At 41.6% G+C, this 10,850-nt stretch overlaps 2 protein-coding genes across 2 annotated transcripts; both read left to right on the plus strand.

Moving 5' to 3' along the window:
* Positions 1-1,206: 1,206 nt before the first annotated feature.
* LOC143324243 (uncharacterized) lies at positions 1,207-4,158 on the plus strand. Its single transcript, XM_076736576.1, has 4 exons — positions 1,207-1,451; positions 3,136-3,435; positions 3,741-3,810; positions 3,959-4,158. Exons 1-4 carry the CDS (start codon positions 1,280-1,282, stop codon positions 4,029-4,031), a joined length of 615 nt encoding a protein of 204 aa, XP_076592691.1. The 5' UTR covers positions 1,207-1,279; the 3' UTR covers positions 4,032-4,158.
* A 140-nt stretch (positions 4,159-4,298) lies between these two features.
* On the plus strand, positions 4,299-9,464 carry snrnp48 (small nuclear ribonucleoprotein 48 (U11/U12)). Its single transcript, XM_076736572.1, has 9 exons — positions 4,299-4,580; positions 5,581-5,694; positions 5,917-5,977; positions 6,442-6,522; positions 7,816-7,998; positions 8,292-8,413; positions 8,642-8,745; positions 8,886-9,008; positions 9,225-9,464. Exons 1-9 carry the CDS (start codon positions 4,434-4,436, stop codon positions 9,304-9,306), a joined length of 1,017 nt encoding a protein of 338 aa, XP_076592687.1. The 5' UTR covers positions 4,299-4,433; the 3' UTR covers positions 9,307-9,464.
* Positions 9,465-10,850: the final 1,386 nt, after the last annotated feature.

Raw genomic sequence — 10,850 nt, forward strand, 5'->3', positions numbered from 1 at the left:
CCTAAGTGTGTGTGGCGCTAATCAACTCTAACAATTCATCTGAAATATTTTTTAAATGACACGTAAATAAACACTTGTATTTTTCAGCTTTTTTTTTTAAATTATTATTATTAAGCCAAACACCTGTACTAGAGGCGGCCTCGTCTCCGACTCAAGGGAAGAAGTCCAGTGGATAACGTCCTCAAACTGCTCATCTGAAGCTGAAGTAAAAGCAGCCGCAGTTATTCCGAGGATCAGGGTCAGAAACACAAATAAACCGAGCAAAATAAAGATTCAGTAAAACTGGATGTACTATCGCTGCTGTCCTTCTGATAACAAATGCTCTCAAATGTAAAAAGGAGTCCCCAATACTCGCAATAGTGTTTCCCAGCATGCTGGAAAAGTCTGCGATTCTTGACGGAGACATCTCTGCGTCTCTTACATCTCTGCGTCTCCAGGTGTGGCGATCAGGGAAAGCCCTGCTGATGCCAGCAGCCTGTGGCTCTCCAAATCAGCTGTCAGACTGAGTGACTCACCAAATGCATGTCTGGCTATTAATGACTCACACACAGAATACAAATCACACAATATTGCACAATGTATGACGCGAATGTAAATGTGAGGGTAAACAATTCTTTCACACAAATTATTAATAACGTGATGCTGCTACGAGTTTGTTTACAATAATTTGACGGACTGTTGAAAAAGTCGGATATTTTCCCAGTTCCAGTAGATGAGAAATACGAGCAAATTTCATTTTTTTAGTCTCCGTTGTTGTTCCAACAATTGCCATAACGTTGTGAAACTGTACTGTACTGTACTGCTTCATAAATGTTATAGATAGTAGTTTTCAAATAAGTTTAAAACCATAACAGCAGAATGAAACCAGCGCAAAAACTTACTTATTCCAGATTTCAAGCTTTAGACAATAATATAGAAACCCAGACGTATTTTGTGAGTGAAACACGTCCTTCCCTTAAGATAACGATGCAGCTATAAAATGAAGCGAGCACACCACATTCATAAACCTGCAACAGTCGAGCCTGTTCTGAAATATCATGAGACACATTCATTGTGTGCTGTAAAGACTTGAATGCATGCAAAACACAGGCATGATCTGGTAAAGGAATGCGTTACATCAGTAGCGGACACGAGCTGGCCAATCAGATTGAGTGACTCCTGCGGTCCTGCTGCGTCCACCTCCGGTCCAGAGAAAACCCATCTGATGCTCCATCTTTGGTTTCAGCGGCAGAGCTGAAAGGGAGACGAGGAGGGCGCTGAAGACCGAGCTCGAGCTGGGATGTACAGACTGAATCCTGACTGCTGGGTTTGGTGGCCCAGACCTCCTCTGGGTCTCCTTCCTGAACATCCAAGGAGTCTCACTTCAGCCATGCTGAGCCACCAAGAGGAGGAGGAGGAGGAGGAGGAGGAAGAGGCAGGAGAGCATCCTGCAGTTTGCTGCTACACTACAGGTGGGTTTAAGATGAGATGAAAATTTTGTTGATTTAAGTTGTTGTAGGAGTAAAAGCAAGCAGGAAAATATATGAATAAACTAGGTGTTATTATGCAGGTGGCAAACAAGGTAAGGCAATAAAAATTCTAAAACAAACGAGAAACAAAAAGTCAGATATGACATCTTGTCCAACCCGTTTTGCCCATCCAATCACTCTTTTCATCGACCATGAGGAAGACATCTTGTACTCTCATGCAGCTCATTCCACCGTAAAACAACTTTATGAAGTTTTCCACTGCAGACGTAAATTCAAAAGAGATCCTGATCTCAAAGAGACAACCAGATTCAGTAAAGGTTATTAAAAGTGAGCTTCATAAAGCCACCAGTGTCAGCTGCTCTCAGCCGACTGCCCAAACACATCGCAGCCTTCATTTGGCTTTAGGTCCATCAGTGAGTGCATGTTTTCATTTGTATGGAAAACCTCACACTCCTCACTACATGTGCATGTTGTGTGCGTGTGCCAGTATATGCAGATGACTGGTGACTACATTCCTTGTCCAGACCCAGCAGGTCTCATCAGCAGGGATAGGAAACAGACGGATCAGGCATATGATTCAGCCATGATGTGCAGCTCTAAGCCAAGGCCCCGCGTTAACCAGCCATGCATACGTTTGGACTGTCTTTGTGTCTTTTATATGCAAATAAAATGCATTTCTGTGGCGAAAGATGATGTTTTTCCAAATTCTGGAGAAGAATAAAAGCACAGTGAGTCCAGGTCGACTTATGCTGCCTGGCAATGCTAATTTTATTTTTCATGCATGTAGAAAAGCAACAGATCTAAGCTTGTAGAAAGATTTTGAACTAAAAACATAATAGTATTAGTTTTTACAAATGAATCAAATCAATCTACTGTCTACTATTACTGTCAGTTTATTGTGTTAGTAGACTGTAAACTCAAACTTAAACTCAAACTTTATTTATTTATATGGCACTTTTCATACTTAAAAAGCAACACAAAGTGCCTCACAGAGGCTAAAAACAACAAAGAAAAAAAAACTGTCAGCCTACTGTATAAGCATAAACTGTTTAACTTCCTATGTAAACCAAGAAATTTGGCTTTCTACATGTAAATGTACATGTATGAATATGAAAATTAGCCAATACAATGAAAAGACTGATTGATCACAAACAGTTGAGAACTCTAATTTGTGTTACATGCCAAACAGTGCTGCTCCACTCAGCAGGGTCGTCCACTCATCGCGGAGTTGGCGGCTCCTCCTGTTCACGTGTCGAAGTGTCCTTGGGCAACCCCAAACGGCTCCCGATCGTCAGGCCAGCGCCTCACATGGGAGCTCACGGCCATCAGCATGAGTCATACAACGGCTTGAGTTAAAGGAACACAGGAATTCAGTCCATTTACATGTTTCCAAAATAATATACAATTTTCATCTAATGGCCATTGGTAAAAACCCAAAAGTTATTCCAAAAAAAGTCTCACAAAAGGAACCAAACTAATTAACTAATTAACAATAGCAGTCTCAGAGGAAGTAACACAAAATGTGCAACTTATATCAATATCTTCTCTTAACGCTTCAAAATAAATCTAAGATGGTTAAAATCTATGAATAAGCTGGATATGAATGTCCTTAATTTTGTTAGTTTTCAGTAACCAATAAGGTGACTCTTCTCACCTGATTCTGCAGGTTGTGATGACATCATCCATCAGTCTGCTGATGCTCAGTGGTCCACCGCCGAGCCTGCCGTCCACTCAGGGATCCCCAGCAGCTCTGGCCTGGCTGGACGAGGTCCTGGTGCTCCTTCCTCACAGCAGCCAAAAACAGTGATCGATGCCGATGGGGGAGACGTATTGCAGTGTTTTATTGGTGGTCGTTGTTGGGAGGGTCCGGGGACTGAAACCCAGGGATGTGTGTGTGTTTATGGGCAGAGGGAACCACAAGGTTTGGGTCCTTGCTGGCCTGGATCTCCATATGTCTATTATGGAGGTGAGTTCTTCAGGGGAGAAGAGGATTAACATGCACCATCATTCCATCGTCCATCCATCAATACGTATGCAGGCAGACCAGTTCCACTTGTTCGACATCTCTTCTTCATTGGGGTACTTTAAGGATTCCTCAGCTGTGTTTGAGGCAAAGAATACATAGAATAAAATGGACTGATCACCACCATCTATTAGCATTTACTTTACACAACAATATGTGGGTCTAGTGTGTTTTCATTACAGAGAACCAGTATCACAGGGGTTCAGAGAAAATGCCAATAACAAAATTCTTGTGTTTGCTTCATGCAGTGAGGAGGAACCTGGTGGTTGCAGTGGAGGTAGTGGAGGAGGTGGCTGTTGAAGACACTCTAGAATTAATGTAAGTACTGGATTTTGTAGTATATCTCACTTTTATCAATTCTGCATCTTTGTAACCTTTTTTGCCTGACACAGAATTACAGTGTTATTCTCAGCAACACAATCATACATGCATATTTGTTTGGAACAGCTGCCTTTTCTCTCCTCAGAACAGAGGAGGTGTATTCAGATGATCTCCTGGGTCCTGAGTTGCTGCAAAACACCCCCCTGTACCCCACATGAGCGCCGAGTAACTTTCAGCGATTTTATTCACATATTTGTCTTTTTTTTTTATATATATATTCAGCCTATCACTGTTGTATGATTAAGATTTACATCAGAAACCAAAACAATAAAATTATGACCTGTTGTTGTGATTGTTTTTAATTTTATATAAACAATGAATATAATATAATATAATATAATATAATATAATATAATATAATATAATATAATATAATATAATATAATATAATATAATGGACTTCAACAACCAGCATGCATCGCTTCCGTTCTCCCGCCAACACTGGGACACGTCATAACATTGCGCCAACGATGGCGGCCACAAACAAATACAGCGACCAAAACAGAGCACCGATGATTTCGTGGCAAATTCTTGTTTCGTTCTCCATGTAAAGCCTTAAAATGTCGGACTCGTCAAAAACAGAAACTGTTAAGGATCGGCTGGACCGTCTTCAGGAGCTGACAGAGTTCACCGAAAACTGTAAAAAACAGCTAGACGACATATTTGAAACGCTGGGATGGTCGCGGGACTACAAGGGCTCCAGCCAGGTAAGTTAACCGTTAACGTTAGCCAGCGTTAGATAAGCTAGCATCAGAGTTTAGCCCTCAGTCTAAATAAATATCAGTCTGAATGTTAATATCGGTCTTGTGGAAGCTTAGCAGTGGTATCTTATTCAGATAAGAAAAAGTCGGACAAGTAAATGGAATGAAAGCATCGTTTTTCAGTTATTGCCGACCAACCACCGAGTTGGAGGGTTAACATTATTTTAACGGTAATGTTAGCATCATCGAACGTCTTAACGGTTGAAGTGAGATCGGTTAACTCTGTTTTTCTGACAGTGTAACTGTTAACTAGCTAACCTGACCATCGTGTGTTTTTTAAATTCTAGATGTATCTGTAACTCTAGCAGCCCATGTTCAGTAACGTTAATATTTTTCTTTCAAAGTCCGTTAGTTTAGCTGGTTTGTTTGCTAACGCTAGCTTTCATTAACCTAATTTATCATTGTAAAGACGCTGTAATGTAGCTTAACAATGGCCTTTCATCGTTCGGTTTTCTTTCATAAAACAGCAGACTGGTTATTGTATTTGTACTAATCGATTAGTTTGTATCATACACCTGTTTTCTTTTTTCTTTTTGGCTGCGAAATGCTAAACTTCATGATGTGCATTCAAATGCACGTTTCTTTTGGATGATAGCAGTGTTTCCTGCGTACATTTTTTTGAGGAGTCCACGTTTGTTTGCCCCCACCTTAAAGGCTTGTGCAGATTTCCAGTCTAGTAATTTCAAGTCTGCAGGAGTGTGTTGGTATGGAAGAAGTTTCCCTGCACAGGTTGACCTCCCCACAGATATTCTCAACATACAGGCAACCCTTGTCTGGCACTGATATCTTTGAAAACCAAAATATCAGGTCAAACATGTATTTGCCTGCCAAGCAGAACAAAGAGCGAGAGTGTGTGGGTGTGTTGAGCAAACATTAAAAGGATCAGCCCATCATATCTGTGTAATTCTCAGCTAATGTTCCTCTGACATTTATGGTGTTTTTCCAGGAAGCAATGGAGCAGTGTCCCTATGACCCCAGCCACAGAGTCCCAGTCAGGAGCATGGAGAAACACAAAAACTCCTGTAGGCTCCGAAAGATGGGCTACTCAGCTGAGGAGCAGGTAACACACACACGGCTCTAATGGAAGCTCACGCACACAACAAACACGTTACACTTCTGCAGTAAAATTCACAGCTGATAGGTTTTACAGGAAGAGCAGTAGCAGTAACACCAGTGAAAAAGGCAGGAGAGTAAATAAAGCTTCTCTCCATCATGTGACCACCACAAACAGCTGTGAGGTACTTAGTGAGAGCAGTCAAACGTTTGATAACTCCTTCTGCAGGCAGAAATGGCCGACACTTCTGTGTGTTATGAGGACAGCAGCGTCAGAAGCTTCACGATGGGTGAGTCACTGATGACAAAGATGCTTTGAAAGCTCTTTTTTTGGTAATTGCTGTTGATGAACATGTATTTAAAGAGGAAAATAAGAAAACCTTTAAAACAAATATACGTTTTAGTTGTTCTTGTTGAATGTTTTTGTGTTAACTGTATCTAAAGATACTGTTAAAGGACAGACAAAAAGAATCCTAATGAACCTCAAGACGTTATCAAGTATTGTTGTGATTTATAAATGTCCTTTTGTATTGTTTTCATTAAGAAGTGTAACCACACTCCCTCAACTGTCCAGCTCTGTTGATTAAGCTTTTATTACAGGATGAAACTCCTCCTGATGATGAGGAAAATCAGATTAAATCACATTTATTTAAAGATAGAAGTGAAATGTGTTTTTCTGGCTTGAGCTATCCTGCCTGAAAAACACATTTTCTGAGACATTTTCATTTTTCATCCTTTCATTTCCTTCATGTAGACAAATCCACCCAGCACCAGGTGATCCTGAAGGCGAGGTCTGCTGCACCACTGATGAGGATGGAAGGAGTCTTCTGGCAAGGTGTGATCTTAACTTGTGACAGTTCACAGCCAAAGAGTTTCCTCTGATGTGCTGAAGAGACGGGTCAATTCTATAGAAGCAAAGCCCCACAGATTTCACACTCCAGACGCAATGACAGACCACTAGATGTCACTAGAGCATTATCTTGTGCTAACGTCAGGAACTCCTCACTCAGCTGTTTGGTCCTTCTCGCCCCACATCTGCCTCCGTTCCCCACAGATATTATCTCCAGTCAATAAGAAGCAGCTGTAATTTGAAGAAACTGGGATTGTCACCTTTATTTAATGTCATGTTTGAGCTGACGTGATCCGTGTGTTGTGTGTTCTGTTTGCAGCGACAGGGGTGAGTATTAGAGGAGCTGGGCTCTAGAAAGTTCTGCTGCTCGGGATCAGGCTTGTCTGATTACGTGTAGTATCCTTTAACATCATATCCTTTCAAACCACAGGGCTGGGCTGGGACACACACACACACACACACACACACACACATGCACTAGACATAAAGTACTTAAACACACACTCTTTTCCCTTTACGTGTTGGGGAAAGCTTTCATACATTCAGACTTGTCAGTTAATATTAATGTGTATAAAAATAAACTTTGTTATTGTCTCTGGAACATTTTTAGCACCTTTCAAAGATTCACTCAAAATATTCAGTGACTGCTAAAACAATTCCAGTCAGAAATTCATTGCACTCATTTGATCATTGTCTATCACAAAGTGTGGGATATACAACAGATGAAAAGGCAAAGCTGAGTTAGAAATGAGCTTAGAAACTCTTAATATTTTGTTTATTTTACAACAGCTGACAAGAAACTGAGCAGGAGCATCTGACTGTAAACTGTAAACATCAGAGACGTTACAAACTTTCTGAGACCCTGAATGTAGCATAGAATTAAAATTAAAAAACTGTAAGAGCATCAATTTGGCTCATTTGTTGCACATAAATTATAGAGTTCTGCTAATTGAATTCTGTAAATCAAAGCGTAAATATCGAGGGTCTGCTCGCTGGTTTTTGTTCAGCGTTAGTTGTGCTATATTCTTTTTCCCTCCGTGTGCTGAGTCAATAGCGTCTCTGCTCCAGCAAGTCAAGTGGTAATGTCACTCAGTTGGAGTCATTTCATTTCCCCCAAAATACAAAACAGACCTTTTCTGGGTTTCACACTCGGCGCCGATGAACAGCTTGTAGAGACGATCAGTGACAGCAGATTCGTGGAGATGAGCTCTTGCGTTTGTGTTGACCACACTGAGATGATGAGTGTTTGTGTGTAAAGCCTGTCTGGTCCTCCATCAGGTCAGTACTCCAGCCAGCCCGTCGACGTGCCGCAGAACCACCAGCGCGCGGTGTGTGACCTCACTGTGGCTGACCGATTGGCTCTTTACGATCATGTGATCAGCAGCCTCAGCCAGCAGAAGGAAGCTGCATCCACCAGCAACGATGACCTTTACGTAGATCTGGTGTCCAAACTCCAGAAGGGTAAGACTGGCACATTAATGTGACGACCTCCAAAAGGTCACAATGATAGAATCCAGATCAGATCACCGGCACATGAAAGACGTTTTTTGTTTTTTTTGTTTTTTTAATTTTAAAATTTGGGTTGTAGAGGTCCAGTTTTCTATCAAAACCCTCCATGTTAGCTGTTCGTACACTGATAGTTCTGTTAAAATACTTCCTGTTTGGCTTTTTGAAAGAAATGCTTTTTGCTTTTATTTTGGTCAACAAAGAAAGATCTGCTGTCTGTGTGTCTGTGTCTGTGCGTGTGCTCGTAGATGAAGAACAGAATGAGCCAAAGACTCACCTGGAGCTGATGGCAGAGATGAGGGACTACAAGAGGCGGCGTCAGTCTTATCGAGCCAAGAACGTTCACATCACCAAGAAGTCGTACACCGAGGTACGAGTGAGCGAACGTTCAGCGGCTTCTTTACCCATAATCCCGTCTGTGTGTTGTTGCTGCAGAAACACTGGTCCACCGCTCACCTGTGGGTCGACTCAGGCGTCATTTTACGTCGTCAGAGTTCAGAAGGCCTTGAAGCCGCAGAGCCCGGGTCTTCAGTAAAACTCTAAACTAAAAGATTAAGAAACAAATTGATAATCTGGCATCGCTGTCATCACCCTGCAGGTGATCAGAGAGGTGATCAGCGTCCACTCAGACGAGCTCGCCAGACAGTGGAGAGAGGAGGAGGACGAGGAGTCGTCAACGAGATCTCAACCCTCGTCCCACAGGTACAACGAACTCTGTGACCTCTGACCCCCCGGTGATACATTTCTGTGTTGCTGTTGATGGTGAGAAAAACATGCTGAAGTGAATAACGTGTGAGAGTGCTGCGTTTAAGGTCTAACGGCTGATTTTATTCTTCTGTTAGGCGTCGGCCGGATGAAAGGCGGTCAGCGTCATCAGAGTCTCGTCACTCCCACAGCAGACGCCATCGCAGCCGAGAACAAAGTCAAGACCGAGAGAGCAAGAGGAAGAAGAAGAAGAGGGAGAGGTGAGGAAGAAAAACACAAAGCATCTTTGTGTTGAGTTCTGTTTGCATCAGTACTTGATGCTTGACGTGACACAGATTTTATTTGTATGTTTTGCTGTCAAACATCTTTTCCGACTGATATGTTTGTCGTCGTACAAAGCAGCCATTGATCAGGCATTTAACATGTTTATGTTTCTGTTCCCAAATACACTCTCACTGCTCTCTGGATGTTGGCAGGGACTCCCGCTCCCCTGATGACCACCACCACGACCGAAAGAAGAAGAAAAAGAAGAAGAAAGAGGAGAAGGAGAAGAAGTGATAGTGCCGGATCAGCGACAGCAGAAGTCAGATCAGATGAGGTCAAGGGTCACTGAGGCCTCTACAGGTCAAAACACATCAGGTGTCATCATGATTTAAGTTCATAAACGTGGAGATTTTGAAAGAAATTAATGGGAATAAAGTTTTGGGAATCAACAACAGTCACATTTTGAGCTTTTTGTGCTTCACAAACAACATTTTAAAACCTAAAATCTTTTTTCCATCATGTTTTAATACAACTGTTTCACACCTTGCTGACATTGGACAGGCTCCTCCCACCTTTGCCTGATTGGCTGGGAGTGTTTTCAGACACAGCCTACATGGAATTTGGGACAGGGGTGTCATAGCTGGCAGTGTGTATCACGGGGTCAAAGGTCACTGAGTTCTGTGTTTATACGAGAGATCTGCAGTCAGTGTCTTGAAATTTTTGGCAAAATAACAAAATGTTTAATTCTGAAATTGTTTTCAGAAAGAAAGATTTTAGATCCAGATATGATCCGACTTTGCTGAATGGATTTAACACCAGAGACGTGAAGGAAAACGTTTAGGATCCTTTGAGTGAACATTAAAGGCTTAAACTGTTCTCTGTGTCCTGATCTCAGTTTGTCTGTTAGATTTTCTCAGGATAAATTCTTATTAAGATTCTTTACAGTTCATATTAGGCCTCAGCTAATTATCATTTTCATGATCGATTAATCTGCCGGTTTCTTTCTCAACTGATTGTTTGGTCAGAAAACTAAACTAAAAAACGTCCAACACGTTTCCCTCCAGAGCTCATTAAATGTCTTGTGTGTTTACAGTCATGTAAAGATGAGTTCAAGTTCACACGTGAGGAACCATCAGATGTTCTCTTTGAAAATGACCTGAAAGATTAACAGATTATTGGAATAGTTACATCTTAATTGTCTGTCAGTCATCTCATCGCTGCAGCTCGACTTCAGATCAGTGCAAAGTTCAGCCTGTGCTTCTAAAGGAGAAGAGTTTTCATCATGGAGTTTGAGTGCTCTCTATTTTCTGATTGATTTAATAAATCTATATTTCAGTGTGCTGTGAACACAGATAATAGAACAAAACCGTTCTGCTGCAGGATGTTGCTGCAAATTTGTTCTCTTGATAGAATGAAAGTTATTTTAAGAAGGTGAAATTTATTGTTCATTGTGGGAATTGGGCCGAGCTGCAGAAGCGAAGCTGTAGGATCCATTTGGAGCTGCGGAGAAATAAAGTATTTGCAGCCTCGTGCAAAGTACAAAGTTTTGTCACATTGCAGGTTGTCTTCAGTACTTTCTGTGTGTTTTGTTGGCAGCAGAATGTCAGAAACCTTTAAACTGTCGGTTAAATGTGGTGAAAATTCAGCAGTGAGTGTTGCAGATTTCTTATGAACGATTTCTTAACCTGCTCTTCTTTAAGATAATAACGCGTAAGCTTGAAGTACAGACTTTGCTGGGCTGAAATCTCATCTCATCTCTCTCTCTCTCTTCTCTGCTGCTCCTGGATCCTCGTTCAGGTATTTCTCACCCTGTTGAGACGCAGAGATAGAAGAACAAA

This window comes from Chaetodon auriga, chromosome 8 (assembly GCF_051107435.1).
Source record: "Chaetodon auriga isolate fChaAug3 chromosome 8, fChaAug3.hap1, whole genome shotgun sequence".
Lineage (NCBI taxonomy): Eukaryota > Metazoa > Chordata > Actinopteri > Chaetodontiformes > Chaetodontidae > Chaetodon > Chaetodon auriga.

What these genes read in the sequence shown, in the direction of transcription:
- LOC143324243 (XM_076736576.1), top strand. Translation starts at nt 1,280, where the DNA reads ATGTACAGACTGAATCCTGACTGCTGGGTTTGGTGGCCCAGACCTCCT. An exon ending in TCCATATGTCTATTATGGAG is followed by an intron (nt 3,436 to 3,740) that starts GTGAGTTCTTCA and finishes TGCTTCATGCAG; the next exon opens with TGAGGAGGAACCTGGTGGTT. An exon ending in GAAGACACTCTAGAATTAAT is followed by an intron (nt 3,811 to 3,958) that starts GTAAGTACTGGA and finishes TTCTCTCCTCAG; the next exon opens with AACAGAGGAGGTGTATTCAG.
- snrnp48 (XM_076736572.1), top strand. Translation starts at nt 4,434, where the DNA reads ATGTCGGACTCGTCAAAAACAGAAACTGTTAAGGATCGGCTGGACCGT. An exon ending in GGAAGGAGTCTTCTGGCAAG is followed by an intron (nt 6,523 to 7,815) that starts GTGTGATCTTAA and finishes GTCCTCCATCAG; the next exon opens with GTCAGTACTCCAGCCAGCCC. An exon ending in AAGAAGAAGAAGAGGGAGAG is followed by an intron (nt 9,009 to 9,224) that starts GTGAGGAAGAAA and finishes GGATGTTGGCAG; the next exon opens with GGACTCCCGCTCCCCTGATG.